Below are 17,970 nucleotides of genomic sequence, written 5' to 3' on the forward strand. Positions count from 1 at the left end.
TACAATTATTAACTGAATCAGTTAAATGTTTTATTTTTAATAGCAATGATTCTTGGAAAGAACCGTACAAACATATGCGTTATCAAACGTATGCATAATCAAACGTTTCGTAATCAAACGGAATTAGTCTTTTTTTTTTTTTGTCGATGACTTCATGATTGTTTCTTTGGTCGCTCGCTCGGCTCGGTTAGTAAACCTTCGAAGGTGAATGGGAAATATAAACCAGTTCTAGTTTGATGTATTCGATTATTTGTATATTTTCAGTCCTTTTCTATCATAAATAATCCTTAGAGAAAAAGGAATAAACAAGCATACTGGTTTTAGTCTCCCTGCCCTTGGCATTGAGCCAATAAAGTGTTTCATGAAGTTTATATATTTATAATAAGTTATCAGAAGCAGTTCACTTAAAACAAAAATTGCTAAAATCATAGCAAATCGTTTTATTAAGTGAATTGATGTTAATATTTACCTTGCAATGTAGATTATTATTTTAACAAATGAGTTATCATTATCATAACTGTTGTTTGTCACTTTTTCGACATGCGGTTACACAAAAATGTCACATTGATCGCTGATTTGACGTAATGATTGACTTTTATAGTGGAGAATAACGGAATATTAACATCTTATATTTATCTATTACAATGTTAATATTATAAATTTACCTAGAGAAAAATAATATTTATCAAAAAATCTAAACTGACAAACCTTTACCGGTTTACAACCCATATATTTATATATATTTATCTTTTGAAACGATCTTATTTCAAATTTAATTTTAAAATTAAATAACGAGAAATTATTTCAAACGATACTAACCAACCCATAGGATTTCTTTCCTGAAACAGACACATTAAGTTTTGTCGAGTAAACACCTTTATTACGCTTTAATCTCGACCAGTGGAATTAAACATTGGTTTTTTTTCGCTATTTCGTATTGAACAAAAGATTCAAAAATGATTTTTAAAGAAAGTTAAATGAATTAACCCAATAAACAATAAAATCCCCGAAAAAGGCGGAAACATAAAGGAATCCGTAAAATTGATATTCGAATTATAATTTTGATTTGACAATGTAGAATCACAAAAGTCATACTAGTAAGTGACTTTATATAATCCCTGAAAATAACAAGTGATCTTTTATAATCAATGAATATTTTAATAATATTCCTTGAAATAGTTTTTGAAATTATCGAAATGTTTAGAAAAAATATAACATTTCATATTCATTTTCTTTATAAATAAAACTAATTCTACATTTTAGTAACAATATTTAGTCCCTGACTTTTTTCTACTGATCATACCTTATCCCCAAAATTTTAGTGATTATATATAATTCCTAAACTAACCAGTGATTCTTCATAATCCCCGAAAACTCAAGGGATTGTACATAATCACTGATTATACAAATTCACTGTTTATGTTACATATGTATAGGGAAAGTCTACATTAAACTAGTCTTTTTTTAAACATTTCAAATATGTCATGGTTTATTTAAAAATCTACAGTTCATTTTTTCTCAACTTCAATTCTAATAAGCACGCATAAAAAAAGCGTACATTCGTCATTTTATTAAATTAAATAACGAGAGTTGATATCAAACGATTCTCACCAACCTTTAGGATTTCTTTCCTGAAACAGACACATTAAGTTTTGTCGAGTAAACACCTTTATTACGCTTTAATCTCGACCAGTGGAAATAAACCTTGGTTTTTTTTCCCTATTTCGTATTGAATAAAAGATTCAAAAATTATTTTTAAGGAAAGTTAAATGCAATAACCCAATATACAAGAAATTCCTCGAAAAAGGTGGAAACAAGAAGGAATCCGTAAAGTTGATATTCGAATTATAATTCTGATTTGACAATGTAGAATCACAAAAGTCATACTAGTAAGTGACTTTATATACAATACCTAATCCCCAAAATTTTAGTGATTAAATATAATTCCTAAACTAACCAGTGATTCTTCATAATCCCCGACAATTCAAGGGATTGTACATAATCACTGATTATACAAATTCACTGTTACATATGTATAGGGAAAGTCTACATTAAACTAGTCTTTTTTAAACATTTTAAATATGTCATGGTTTCTTTAAAAATCTACAGTTCAATTTGTTCTCAACTTCAATTCTAATAAGCACGCATAGAAAAGCGTACATTCGTCATTTTGTGTCTTAGATATTTCAATTTTTTTGTGGTTTGTTTGAAGGAAAGCACCACTACTCTTTTACCCAAAAGACAAATAGTCAGTTTAATCTGTTTTTGGTGACTTATGTCATAAAAACAATGATCGGTACAAAATCAAATTAGTCTCATTAATATTTCATTTGAAATAAAGACAATAGTAGTATACCGTTAACCATAAGTCATCAATCGATTTAGTGGAAATAAATTCGGGTCATAAATTACAACCGAGGAAACACATCAACTATTTGAGGAAAACAACAAAACAAAATAAACATTGAGCAGCTACAAAAACAAACGCCAACATACATAGAAAGTAACTTCTAAGAACATGTAATTTAACTATATGGTTAGTTTAATAGTTATTCAAACTTCCCACATTTTTGACTGAATGAGTGATATAAGTTAATATTATTAACCAAAATCCCTTAAACAGTTGCATTAAACTTCCTTTGAATAACTAACTTACAAATGTTTAAAAAAAAAAATGCTGAGTTATCACCATGACAGCCTTTATATTTTTAAGTCTTATGTAGACGAAACGCGCGTCTTCCGTACTAAACTCTAATCCTGGTATCTTTGATACCTGTACCAACCACTCGTTCGACAAAGGCAAGGAAATGCCCGTACAAAAAATTGGTTGATTGACATTTGAAAAGTATAACTCATAAGGTTTGTCATAGATTCTAGTTTGAAGTCGTCCATCTGTGTCAATATTGTGGAAAAGATCAAGGAATGAAGCCGAATTTTAATTGTTTTTGTGGTATCTTTTATTAACACTCCACTTGTATATAAAAATGCATGTGAGGATGAATATTTGAATGTTAAGGGGTTAGCACATCATCCATATATCAAAAGTAAAACTAATGAACTTTAAAAAACTATTTTTTTTGTAAAATTTGTAATCACTATCGTTTCATATCAGTACAAACATAGATCAGATACTAATGGTGCCCTCTTAATACCCATCGGATTACAGACTGTTTGCTCTAATATCCACCAAACTCATCATTTTAGTTTAGTTTGTCTGTTCGTCATAAAGGTAAATCTGTATATTGGATTGGCTTATAAAGTGTTAATGTGATTGAATTGAAAATTTACCGAAATATAATGTTAGGACCAGGTCAATATTTAGAGACGAATGAACAGAAATCCTTATTTTAAAATACCTTTATAATACGGTTACCAAGGAAAAAATACACTATATTATGCGGATTCCCAAAATTCATTCGGTAATATTGAACAGACAAATTAAAATTTCAATTTTCATGGCAATCATGTTATGGGAAGCGATTTCATAATAATTTGGATAACGAACGACCAGACATAACAAATTAAACAACCGAAATCATAACAGAAACATCAAAAATTCAATACATGCATGTTGGATGTACAGAATAAAGTAAAAACGCAATGCAATTCACACTTGGTATAACAGTCACATTCGGGAATAGGCTATTTAGTGATAGGACGTCATTATTATATCTGTAAAGTAAAATTGAACAATAAAACAAGATGTGTTCTGCTTTTAGTCATTTAGAAGGTTCTGAAGGAAGTTTGCTTTATACGAATACACGAAAAGAAAGGGTGCAAAATTAAAACCCATTGGAATAATTTTATATTTTAGTTGTTAGTTTTTGTTTTTCCTGTGGTGTCGTCTGCTCTTCTTTGGCCTAACATTTTCCATGGTCTCTTTAGAGTAAGTTACAACTAAATTGCTCATAATATCAAAAGGTAAACTAGACAAAACAACAAAAAATAGTATATATTCAGTTTAATTAGTATAAATCATAATCAAACATGTAACAAATGTGTATAAAACCATCGACTTCTCCTCAATAACCATGGATTTCTAATATGTTCCTTTTTTACCTAAAAAACAAATACAAAGAGTTTATTTTATAGAAATGTCAAAGAATTGTGTTTGTCTTTTTGCAAAAAATATTCCATAACATACGGATTTCAAATTGTTAAAAGCGCAAATATAAAGTACTTTTAAAATGTTCATAGTTATAATTCTTAATTATTATTCCTTCATTTTATATGCTATTTCTTCATGTTTTATATGTTTTTTTTCTGTATATTTCCCTTATTGGTGGGAAATACTGATCAAAACAAGCAAATATCACAACCGCTATATAGGAATACCTGTGTTATTGCAAAATAAGACGCATACAAAAATCCAATCCTTTTGATATTATGTTCAATTGACCAATGAATATTTATGCAGCTGATCAACTACAATCATTTCCTTATTTAATGTTATTGTGATGTAATTTATTTGACAGTTGTTTGAGATTTTGATTTTGCCATTTGATTATAAACGTTCGGTTTTGAATTTTCCTCGAAATTCAGTATTTTTGTGATTTTACTTTTGAATATCATGAATTTACTTTAACAAAAATAAATTTGTAAGAAAAAAATCTTATCTTACTTATCTTTCTATTGAATGATTTGAAATGACTTACCTCCAAATTTACCAACACCACTGTATCCGTATTTTTGGTTTCTGTATCCACCAATACTGTGTGATCCATAATTATTCAGACCACCCAAACCATATGCTCTATTACCATTCAAATCACCAATTCCAGCAAAACCACCTATACCATATGCTCCGTCACCTTTGATGCCACCAATTCCTCCAACACCGCCGAAACCACTCATACCATATGCCCCGTAACCATTGATGCCACCGATACCAAAAGATCTATACCCATTTACACGACCAATACCAAATGCTCCAGAACCAATTAATTTGTTATACCCTCCGTATCCACCAAGTCCTTGGCCGAATCCATATCCCTTGGATGGCATAACTCCATTACCATAGACATCGTAATTTTCATAACCACCTAATACATTCAAACCTCTTCCATTCATGAACCCGTATCCTGGAAATCCACTTTGGAAGCCATAGTTGTTATACCCGACTTTGCTGCCATAATGTAATGGTGAACCTAATCCATACAAGTTGTTTGTATAGATACCATGTCCATATCCAGATAGGCCATTCAAATGATATCCAGCGCCGTTATTTCCTTGAAATCTATTCCCACCCAAGAGTGGTCCCAACGGATTGCCATATGTTTTCAAATTATACTTTGGACTGTATCCCTTTTTTCCAGCCTCTGCTGCTACTAGCCCGACGATCGACAAACACATGAAAGCTTTAAGTGACATGGTGGGTTGGTTCTAAAAGTAAAATCAATAACTTTTCAATAAAAATGTGTTGAACTATGAAGAACACAAAAATGTATTGCCAAATCAAAAATTTAAAACCAGCAATGTGCATACTACAAAAAAAAATAACACAGTAAAAAGTGTAGCAAGATCTGCTTTCCAGGCCGGAGCACCTGGTATCAACCACAGTTTTATGTGGGGCTCGTGTTGCTTAGTTTTAGTATTCTATATTGTGTATTGTGTTCTATTATTTGTCTGTTTGTCTTTTTCTTTTTTAACCATGGCGTTGTCAGTTTATTTTCGATCTATCGATTTGGACTGTCCCTCTTGTATCGTTCACCCCTCTTTTAAAGATGAACATCTGGCTCAGACAAACGTAATTTATTCGATTTTCTACGTTGTTTTCTTATCTGTTTTTATGATATTTAGCGTAGCCTTAAGTATAAGTTTCCCTATATAGGCTCATATGAATCTGAAAAACGCATTTGAGTTCTTAAACTTACCGGCTTTCTCAGAATGATAATTTATAAATTGATGTCCTATATATGACATAGTCATTGACCACACAATTCATTATAATTAGTTATAAAATAGACATTTTACCAAAAACGAAACGTTTTAATAGAGGATGTATATATAAAAAGGTTAACCATAGTGGTAGGAAGTTATGTTATCAATTATTTATTGCCGATTGTATAGTAGCATTTTTGTTTAAACCTATGTGTTCTTGTTGTGTAAGATATGGTCTTATGTGTTTTTTGTAATATGTGGTATTCCTATCTATGGTTTCGCTGTATACAGGGGGGATTTCCCGTATGTCTATCACAATGTTACATGTGGTGTTTTTCTCTCGAGTTGAAATGCCATAGGTTTTTTCAAATTTCTTTCTTACCTCCCCACTTTGAAAATGTTACATTTTTTTATATATAATATAATTTATACTTATATATGGATTAATGCTTCACCCGAAAATATAATTGCTGCCTGATGGATTTAAACGAATTTTAATGTGTGTAAAATATCATTTTTGAGAAGGCTTTGCATTGTTCAAAACTTATTGTAAATAGAGTTCCGTCGAATGTACCAGTCAAATATTGTAGTTCGAACATGTTATTGACATTGAAATGACACTGAGATGGCCATAGTATTACTACCTGTTCAGATATGAAATGAATGCTTGAATAATTTTACACTTGTTGCTATCATATTAAATTGATTAAGTATGTACACATTTGTTTTAATTGAGATGATACAATATTGATGACACTCATGTCACATGTAGAATTGAATATGACAGGAGTCTAATAAATCAATACAACAAGCTCTTATTGGTCATCAAAGGTACCAGGCTTATAATTTACCAGACGCGCGTTTCGTCTGCATGTCTCATCTGTGACGCTCAAAACAAAAAAGTTAGAAATCCAAACAGGTATAAAGGTGAAGAGCATTGAAGACCCAAAATTCAAAAATATTGTGTCAAATACAGCGAATAATTTAAACCGTGGTATGAATAGGTATAAGAAGAATTGGTTTCTTGTCTGAAACAATATAAGACTTCTTGTTATTGAGAGTTTTACGTTCCCTGTCGCGAGTTATTGTGTCAGTCTTATACAGTACGTACATCCATTTATAGATACCTTTTTTTTTTACAAAATATGTATGATAAATTGGTTCAGAAGAATCCAGTAAAAATATGATTTAACTCGAGTGAGGATATTTTTGCCTCAATAATACCACATAATTGCTAGACAACTCAGTACAATTTATTACAGTACAAAGTCGAGTCAAAATTAACTTAACAAAACAATTAGAATAGACAAATCTATAAGTGTCTGGTTCATTCAAACTATACTAAAAAAAAATTTAGGTATAAAAGTGTATGAAAAGATTTTGGCATAGATTCAATAATTTTTAACAGATCAGTTTAAAACTAGATTTTTTGTAGTTTAAACTGCAACTGAGCGCTTTAGTATACTAAGATATTTCTGTTATATTAAGTTGTGAAAATTTAGGTAGTTGCAAAAGGGATCCTCCCTCCGCCCGAATCCCGATTCCCTCCGCCTGAATCCCCGTTCCCTCACTCCGGATCTGTCCGGACCACTCCGGAATATTCCGGACCCAGGTGAATCCCGATTCCCTCACTCCGGAATATTCCGGACCACTCCGGAATATTCCGGACCTGGACGTGAATCCCGATTCCCTTACTCCGGAATATTCCGGACTGGTACGGAATATTCCGGAGTCACCTTGGCTCCGGACTCCGACCACTCCGGAATATTCCGGACTCACTTACCATGCCCAATTTTGAAATTGCAATCCAGTCCGGAATATTCCGGAGCACATTTTTATGGCCTTTTTGTGTTTCAGGAGAACGTTTAAATCAAAATCAAGTAAACATTCGTAAAAATAACAGATTGAAGTCCTTCTCAGTGCTTGAAATTAAAATTCAGTTTAATAATGAGTTCGTGCAGTGACAAATAGGTGTAGTTTTTTCATAAGAGTTATACGTTAAATATGGTTCCAATAGCTTGTTTCTGTGATGATATATATAAAAAGTAACACGAATAAGAAAGAGATAAATGAAAGAGAGATGAATATTTGGTATTCAAATCAAATATATCTTTCTTGTATTTGTATACTTCAAATGCCCTTTAATGGGTCAGTACATTTATCACGAAACACTTTCTTCACTTATTTCACATTTAATATAAATTCTTTGTGGAGTATAGAGGTCGTCATGATTATGGAAATTAAACTTGGAACATCAGGTTGGTCAAAGATTAAAATTAAACATTTCGTGGTTCCTTTTGTTTCTGGTACAAAAATGATGTCTGAATTTTTTTTTACTTTTTTTAAATCGCAAAATAATTCTGGGATCGGTTTTACTTCAGAAATGTCTCTCTTTCAAATAAGGGTGTCGTAAATGTCCACTATGAAACAAAACATGAATCTGACTCATTGTTGAGGGCCTTGCGACAACATACAGAGGATAACATTTAGTCATTGGCAATCTTACAACATCTTACATAATATATAACAAAGATTAAACCATTGCCATGAAGATATAATTACAGTAGATGTATGTTTCATTATAACACGTTATTTTGATTGGCTACATTGCAATCTCGCGTTATTCCTTAATCAACTTCATAACACAATAAAATTTCTCATGCATAATGACACGCCGAGGTTCCACAATAAAGTGCACAAGTAAGTTAAATGAAAACTTGAGAAAAACCGTGTTTTCATGATCCTAGCTAAAAGAAATGTAATTATAAGTATTGAATGCTTCACTTTGTAACTTCGTAAGGTTGTAATAGCGTAGACCGTGTGCACATTTTTTTAAATAGAGCGCTTCCGCGCTTCGTACAAAATGTACTTCGTTCAACGCTTTTACATCCCGATGGAGTTACAAAAAGAAGCATTCAATTCTTAAATAATGGTTTTTAAAACCCGGTTAGAAAAAAACTAATTTGACAGAAAGCAACCGAACAAGGGTTCACATAAGCGCTGCATGTGTCTTTAGAGTCTCTGCATTATGATTTCACATTGATGTTGATTACAGAAACCTCAATGATTGTTATTATATAAACAAATGTAAACTAAAATTTTATGTGTTGCTCTCCTAGCTACAAAATGTATCCAAAATCAAAGATGTGGAACATAGGCCGTGTTCACATTGACCTAAATTTGGTGTTGTGTTCGTGTAACTCACACATAAACTAAACATAATTACGTTCCCATTGATAAAACTCAATGTTTACATGTAGTGTAAATCATGTTTTGTATACATGCAGTCGATAGTCGATGTAGGCCTTGTGTAGGTTAAGTGTACACAAAAATAAGCATTCAGAACTCTGATTTTCCCATGTATATTTAAAAAAAGAAGCAATTTTTATATAAAATTGATACTTATAACACTTATGAATAAAGTTATTTACAAAAATATTTTTCTATACTTGATATATTTATTTGTTATAAAAACACTTAGCCTTATTAACCCCATATCAAGACAGACAAGACTCATTCACCATTATTGCCGAACACATAATCCATTTGAAAAGGTCTTCCCGAATCGACTGGACGTACACACTGACAGAAATATTTGCCACTGGCCTTTACTCAAACAATGATTCACTCAAAAATGCATTACTGAAAAAGGGTGAGGTTTAGTATCTCAGATCCGTTAGATAGTAAGAAATAACAAAAACAAAAAACTTTTTTGCTAAATACTCATTGGAGAAAAAATATAATTTGAAACAAACAGAAAAGATAGAAATGTAGTGATCCTTAACATCGCAATTCTGTTTCTTTGTCTTTAAGCACGCTGATGCAGCCTATATTTTTAATGCGTAGTCGAGGCATCTTTAAACTTCTGCAAATCATCCAAAATGACTTTTTAAAGGAGCAACCACTTTACCTAAAAAGGGGGGGGGGGGTCTTAGTCTGAATTTTTTCTCGCGCGAAAGTTAATATTCAATTTTGTTCGATGGTACCAATTCAATATTTAACACCATAATGTATGGGGAAACTTTGGAATCAGACTATATTTTCATTTTTATCATCTGTATGACCCGTTTTTTTTTAATCAAATTGTGGGAAAATCCATCCTCCCCTTTTTTTTTAGGTCAAATGGTCGTTCCCTTACTGCTAGAAAAGTTGTTCGAAAATTTGAGTTCGGTTCTACGTAATGACATTTAAATGACATATAGTTTACAAGTGTGAACAAATCTTATGTACAGATAACTAAACAAGGTGTATAGATTTGGACAAATCTTATGTGAAACTAGTGTAGATTACATTAAACCAAGTGTAAACATGCTTACTGTACACGGCGTTTGGTGTGAACACGGCCATATTCTATCATAAAAATCATTTGGTAATTAATGCAATTAGTGTCTCAGTTAACATTATTAATAACACCATATAGGAAAATCGCAGAACTCCTTTTGTCATATAAAACACTGTCACACCTCCAAACATACTATCCACACTAATCTGTGTCCACACTTGTTGTGTATGTAATATATATTTTGAACTTTACTGAACTGATATATTACACATGTCACTATAATAAAAATTACTTAATTACTGTTAACTGTTTTACCAATTCATATGAAGACATGGAAATGTATCAAAATAATTGGTTACAATTTTACATGAACATTTGTGATTTTTCAACCTACATGTCTATGGAAGGAAAAGTCGTAAACGTATGCTCAACCCGCCACGATGGCGATTAGATATCACCTAACTTCATTCCATTTGATATTAATATATATTTCTTTTTGTTTGAAATTGGATTTTCGCCGTTTGCTATTTATAAGAATTCTATATAGATTGGAACTAGTAGTATAACAGTGGTCAATGTATCGTACATAAATATTTTGAGGCCTACGCATGAGGCATGAGAAATCTGAACAAATATTTATTATATAAGTTAACAGAGTTACACAAGGGAAATGATATGTTATGAGGAGCTACTTGTCCTATTTCTGTGTTTGTTTCGTTGGTACCGTAAATGATTGTAGAGTAAAGATTCCTATGAGCAAAATTTAAAGACGTTTGATGATCAGCTAAATAAAAGGACAATAAGAAGTTCCACTTTCCAAATTGTTTTGGTTCCTGTATTTTTGTTCCACACACAGACACATATAAAAAAAGACGATGTGGTATGATTGCCAATGAGACAACTGTCCACAAGAGACAAACATGACACAGAAATTAACAACTATAGGTCACCGTACGGCGCCCAACAATGAGCAAAGCCCATGCCGCATATGTTTTAAACCGAAGCAAATTATCTATTTTATTTATATTTTGATTAAAAACATTTTGGAATTACAAAACAAAACTATGTCCATGGCAGTTGATTAATTGGTTATGTTTTGCTTTCTATATTATGGCATATAATTCCGACATATTAAAAAAAAGTCGGACATGTGTATGTACCTGTATGGTTTTCAACTACTTCAAGTTTACTTTTTCTCGCCCTCACAAAAACAAAAGCAAACAAATCTTGATTTAATAAAGTACAAGTTTTACAACAAAAAATTACGAAAAAAGTGTTACTATATTGAATCAAGTACTAAAATACTGAACATAGGATTAACATCCTTTGTTCGACCTGTCAGTCAAATGCGTTTTGTCAAAATATACTTGTTCACTGTTCGGTCTTTTAAAAACGTTATTTGTGCTGTATTTAGACACCTCTACCAAGAAATTTGTTTTGCATGCACAAAATCCAAAGCAATGTCATAGGTTCGAACGTTGTTCAAACTTGTATATACATGTATATCATATCTGTACAGCCTTCAAACCTATGAAGCATAAATAAATAATAGAAAAAATATCGTTAGTGCTATTTGATAAATAATGTAACATAAACGCGACAAACATGTTGCAAACAGAACCTTTTGCTGATTGCACTTCAATTTATTTATTATGACAGAATACGGTATTTTTCAGTTTTAATTCGCTTATAATTTTAAAATACTTCTAGTAAATGTAGGTTCAGTGAGAAATAATATAATAACACATGATATCTAGAATTCAAAACCATGCAGAAATACAATAGGCTGGTCCTCTATCTCTAATATACCGTACCGGGTACTAGTATCTCAAATATCCTTTAAAGGACAGGGAACAAGTCTTTCAATGTAGGTATTTTGATTGGTTTAATCAAAATGCTTTGGTTAAAAAAGTACTGTCATATGTAGTTTTGCAATTGAACTTCGACAGAGCGACAGTATTTCTTTCATCCAGCAAAAAGAAGATTGGTAATGGAATATCGTCAACGAGAAAACAAAGATAGAATACGGTACTTATATTTTGGTTCTTCAAGTTGTTTTTGTTTTAACAGTTATAATTGATCAAAATAAAAAAATATATTTTAATTTAAGATCATTTTCGTAAGAAATTTAAAACAAATAATAGTTTGACTTCGGGATAGATTTAAGAATAGCATTGTATGAAGTATATATAGAGTTCCCATTTTTAGGAAGGAGTCTCACCCTTGACTGAAACCCTTTTTCATCTTTTATTTGATGTTATAGAATAGAACGATTAAGTTTTCATCTTTGTTTAATTGAAATTACATCTAAGAGTCGATTTGAGTAATGAGACGATTCCTATGACTTTCCGAATATACGATTGTTTGAAAAAGGCTAAAGGCACATACATGTCCTTAGTAAAAAAATCATGTCCTATAGTCCTAAAAGCGCTTTGAAAAAAGTCATAGGGGACTATGTTCCTATACATATATGTATTTTAGCTATCATTTACTTGAATTGATTATACCCTTTTGAGCCGTTTGTGACAGTTCTTATCTATAATAGATCACAATCCCAAAAACAGATCAGAGAGCCCTATCTATTTTTTGGTAAACGGACAGAAAGTCACAGGACAAAAAATCACCTAACAGTCACAGGACAAAAGTTACAAATAATCTGTTGACAATTGTTTGAATATGTAAGAGAATTATCTTGAAATGATTACTTTTTAATACATATATTCATAATAAAGTTTAGAAAATGTGTCATTATACTTGAAAAATTATTTAATTTATTTAAATTTATTAATGCAAAAGAAAGATTTCTGGGCACCATGAAGCCATTTAAGTGCCAACTGAAGCCACTTTGACATTTTGTTTTTTTTAAATATCATTTCATCATGTTTGATATGCTTTTGATAAATTTTGTTAATAAGTTGGTTTATTTACAATAGTTCAAGAAAAATACTAAAATATTTTTGTAGAAATAGGCGTTTTTTATTCAAAGAAAATATCAGAAAAAATGAATTGTGACTTTTTGTCCTGTGACTTTCTGCTTTACTTTCTAGTTTTTTGGGTCCTCATTTAAGTTATAAGGGAACTTTTTCTAATTTTCGATTAAGTCTAATATATAATTCATTCTAACGATTTGATTAATTATGTTATGTAACAATCATTGCATTAACTCTTTAACAAAATAAGTTTTGACATGGTTGTTATTTATTACTGTATATTGCAATTGACAAATATCCTCATTAATACTATTATCACATAGGTATTATTATGTAAGATTGTATAATGTCAGGTAAAGTCTGGTAACAAACAAAATTACACGGACACTGTGTAATCGAATTTAACATTTACCTGTAATCTTTCGAAAGAAATTATGTTTAAGTACGATCTTTTTTCCTTTTTATGAGAGATTTGGAGTATGAAAGCGGACACGTTTTTCTTCTTCTTCAAATACGTTCTTTGCCACTAAATTTATTTTTAAACGCCCTTCATAGTAAGGGCCGCATAGAATGCCATTTCTTTAAAGCTTACTAAATGGTATTGGTTTTGTACATCGTTAAAGGCCATACTGTGACATATATATATATATCTCGTCTTTTGGTCGTTCGAATATTAAAGGAGGTATATTTTTTTGCGTTTTGCAAGTTTTAGATATGTAATATATTTATATGCATGCTACTTTTTCTGTTCAACATCCAATCAAATTAAGGAAGTCTTTCTTTTTTACAAAATAGAGTAACCACTTAGTAACTGTTATGCCGTCCGATTCGAGGTGTCTGGAAAGTAGTACACTATAGTATAGAGCAATTCTACATATACAAGAAAGCCGGTAAATGTTTAAGTGGTCATGTTCCAGACCATATGAGTATTTGGACCGTACGCGTACGGTCTGGACCGTATACGTAAACTCGTACGGTCCGACCATACGCGAACGGTCGGACCGTATGAGTATACGCGTATGGTCCAGTACGAGCAAACAATACGTGTCATTTGATCATATGGGTTTAATCTAAACAAATACATATCACATTCTTTCTTTTTCGTTTTACAAATTAATATTACTTCAATAATATAAATAAAATGAATTAACGAGTAATTGAAATCCAATATTTGTTTAATTGTATCTGAATCCTATTTTGGTACTCTCGCCCAAGGTGACACTTGCTACCACAAGTATAACGTACTATTATTTTTTATTTACACGTTTGCAGTTCATGCATGTTCCGTTGCATTTGCATTTTTGTAAAGTTGCTAAAATATTTTTAAAAATATCCTCCCACATTATGTTTATTTCCTATATCTTCGATTTCAGTGATCATGATTTAGTTAATGTATTACAGATCGCATGCTAAATACACGAGATTAACGGAATTAATTAGCGTAAATTTTTAAGATAGTTAAAATATATTTTTTACTTCAATTACAATTAAGTTAAGTTATGTTGATCTGTTATACATGGTATATACATTTGTATCTTATGAACTTGACCAACCTCTTATAATTAGCCAGACCGTACGCGTACGGTCCGACCGTATGCGTACGGTCCGACCGTATGAGTATTTTGAAAAAGTACGCATACGGTCCAGACCGTACGTGTACGGTCCAAATCCTCATACGGTCTGGAACAGTTATCTTATAACATGAAAATGAGAAAGAATACCGATTAACACGTATAAAAAATATACCGAAAAAATAACAAGGGCGTATCAAGAACCTGGAAGTCAGAAGGGGGGGGGGGGGGGTAATAGTAATATCAGAGACATATAATGCAAATTGTATTATATGTCTCTGGTAATATTTTATTCATTATAAGAATTTAATTGATTACGCTATATTACAATAATTTCGTTAACTTTTTTAAATGGACAGGTCTTGTTTCTTTGAAATTGGTCTACTTAATATTTTAAATCACAGATGTCAGATCATCATTTCTATAGTTCTCTGTCGTTATTTTTTCTAACATTTCACTTTATTCTTTTGTCAATTAATCTTTATTATAATTGTCCTAAGCATGTATGACACGACGTTAAGTAACCAACAATCACCTCTTTAATTTTTACAATATGCAATTGCGGTTTATTAATGATTATATATAAAAAAAAAATGACAAACAAATTCTTTTTTTTTTTGTGGAAAGAGGGTTGGGGCAGTATTTTTGTATAAAAGTTGTTGGTTTCCTTTGAAAATAGGATTGAAAAGAAAACACGACATTCAGTTAGAAAATCTTATTTTGAAAATAGAAATTAAAATTTTTAAAAAGATCATACTTTTCATATCAACAAGTACATGTATATACATTTGTTGTTTTTAACATCAAATCTTTTAAAAAGAGGTGTCAATATTTACACACCAAACAATAAGTTGTCATAAATCACGCATGTTGAAGCTGGGATTAATTAACGGATAAAGCTAAGATGTCAAATCAAGCTGAGATTTATTTCCGGTTTAGATTTATAATCTTTTATTCGTCAGCAATACAGCTTATAGAATTATAAATATTACAAATATTCAATTACATCAGTGAAATATATTAACATTTAAACAATTAGTCAAAAATTCATATAAGTAAGTATACCCATAACAGTACAGCAGAGTATTTTAAACATAACACATTAAGCATTCCTAATGCCAGAAAAATTCCCTAAATTGTTAAGTTCCTTAACATTATGAAAAGATAGTAGTTGTATGAGTTCAAAATTTGAAGGTTTTCTCAAATAATATGGTTTGATAAATTTCTTTTGAAGTTCATTATTCTTTTCACATACTAAAATAAAATGATATTCATCTTCAATTACTTGTTTATCAAACATATTACAAAATCTCAGATGTCTCTCAATATTTTAAAATCGATCAGTATTATATTCAAACAGCGAGCAGATATGCGATGTTTACAAATAAATGGTTTATGAATATAATTAACAGCATGATCTTAATAACAAAATGTAACAGGCACGTGTCAGACGGTTCATCGATTTTCGGCATATCAAAGAAAAACGGACACGTGTCTAAATAATGTTGAATATCTTGTTTATTTATGATTATTTTCCGATACAATTTGAAATTTATGCATTTAATATCATATGTAAAAATAATACATATTACAGCACTCCTTCTAGTCCTTCAAGAGTGGCATTGTATAGTCCTTAGTGCACTCAGGAATCCTTCACCAAAGATTTAACAGCTGAATGTCCTGAATAGGAGCACGTTTTCTATGACATTAATATGCAGAGAAGCATTTTGTGAAAGGTAATTATTTACAAAAATATATTTTGATTTATCATGAAATAGAAAAATATACATACAAAAACGTTATATGGTTATGTCATACTACTGATGTTACGCGACATTTCTCCTCGAACCATCGTCCCAGTCAGCAAAAACACAAAATAGCAAACACGCACTTGACCAAAAATAATTTGATAACAGCGACCTATGATAGATACTTGTTACAGTTTAAGAATACCGAAATATATTTTTTTTTATCTTGATGCCAATACAATCTTCAATTCATTGTCTGGTTAACAAGAACGAATTCACAGACCTTTGTTTCATATTGATTAAAAAAAGTATCTAGACTAAATATTGACTGATTTCCATATATCTGTTTCAACTGAACCTAATACTGGTACAATAGAAAATGAGTTCCAAAACCGAAAGTCATTGAAATTTTCTGACGATCTTCCGTATCTTCCAAGAAAAATGGTAGGTAAAATACTTATGTCACATATTAAAGTGCATGTCGTAATGCTAAACCTTCACATCACATTTTATTTGTTTGTTCAAAATAGGTGTTTGAGAAAAGGGAATTGCATGCATTGATTCATTCTTATTTATTGAGTGTACATTTTTATATTTCTAATTCAGCAGTGACAAAACCCTTTAAAGGTATCTAAAGGCGACTTGGCCAAAAATCCTGGCAGAATCTAGCCTACGGATCTGAAATGAAGTACTGGGTACGGCTCAACAGACCCTCATGCACATGATCCAAAGTTGTAGTGAGGACGGAACCTTTTTGGGAAAGCATGGCCTATATTTCATTTAATTTCATCCGTTTGTCTTTTGATTAAATCATGTTAATGATACGTAATATTCTTTTTTTTTTTCCTTTCAAATTTCCAATTGTTACGTCATAAAAAGGCTTTATATATAAAGTGATGGGGTAAGATTGCTAATGAGAAAACTCTTTACAAAACGCTAAAATTAAGAACAAAAGTTCAGCAATGATCAAAGCGTGTACCACTTATCAGCTATAATAAAAGGTCCATCAATGACAAATGTTAAACAATTTAATCGAGAAAAACTAATCAGAGTTATACACAAAACAATAAACCAAAAAGCAAATATGTGACTTAGCAAGTTAGCAACAAACGACACTGAACAACAGGTTCCTAACTTAGTTCATATCCATACATACAGAATGCGACGGTGTTAAACATGTTAGCGGGCGCCAAACTCTCCGCTTACCATGTTCATTATGTTGTTTCCACTAAAACTAGATGAAATTATATTTAATTACTTCCTTTTAACCAACAGTATGCTGCGATAATTGCATGTTCAATATCCCCCTACAAACTTATCAATCATTACTGAAAATCATTAATAAAAAAGTAATAAATTTGATCCAGACCATGAGTATTTGGACAATACGCGTATGGTCCGGACCGTATGCGTATACTCGTGACAATATGAGTATTTGGACAATACGCGTACGGTCCGGACCGTATGCGCCACGTATGCGTATACTTGTACGGTCTAGTTCAAGCTGGAACATATCTTTTATTGGATTTTAAAAATCAATTTTATTACAATTACATGAA

General features: G+C 31.2%; 1 protein-coding gene and 1 long non-coding RNA gene across 2 annotated transcripts; one reads left to right on the plus strand and one right to left on the minus strand.

Annotated features, from left to right (window-relative positions):
• Positions 1-4,039: 4,039 nt before the first annotated feature.
• LOC134716738 (keratin-associated protein 19-2-like) lies at positions 4,040-5,370 on the minus strand. Its single transcript, XM_063579743.1, has 2 exons — positions 4,656-5,370; positions 4,040-4,059 (listed from the first exon to the last, which is right to left on the minus strand). The coding sequence occupies exons 1-2, from the start codon at positions 5,368-5,370 to the stop codon at positions 4,040-4,042; spliced, it is 735 nt and encodes a 244-aa protein (XP_063435813.1).
• Positions 5,371-11,934: 6,564 nt separating this feature from the next.
• Positions 11,935-17,240, plus strand: LOC134715748 (uncharacterized). Its single transcript, XR_010106798.1, has 3 exons — positions 11,935-12,190; positions 16,258-16,399; positions 17,018-17,240. It is a non-coding gene; the product is annotated as an uncharacterized LOC134715748 (long non-coding RNA).
• The last annotated feature ends 730 nt before the right edge of the window (positions 17,241-17,970 follow it).

This window comes from Mytilus trossulus, chromosome 4, assembly GCF_036588685.1.
Source record: "Mytilus trossulus isolate FHL-02 chromosome 4, PNRI_Mtr1.1.1.hap1, whole genome shotgun sequence".
NCBI lineage: Eukaryota > Metazoa > Mollusca > Bivalvia > Mytilida > Mytilidae > Mytilus > Mytilus trossulus.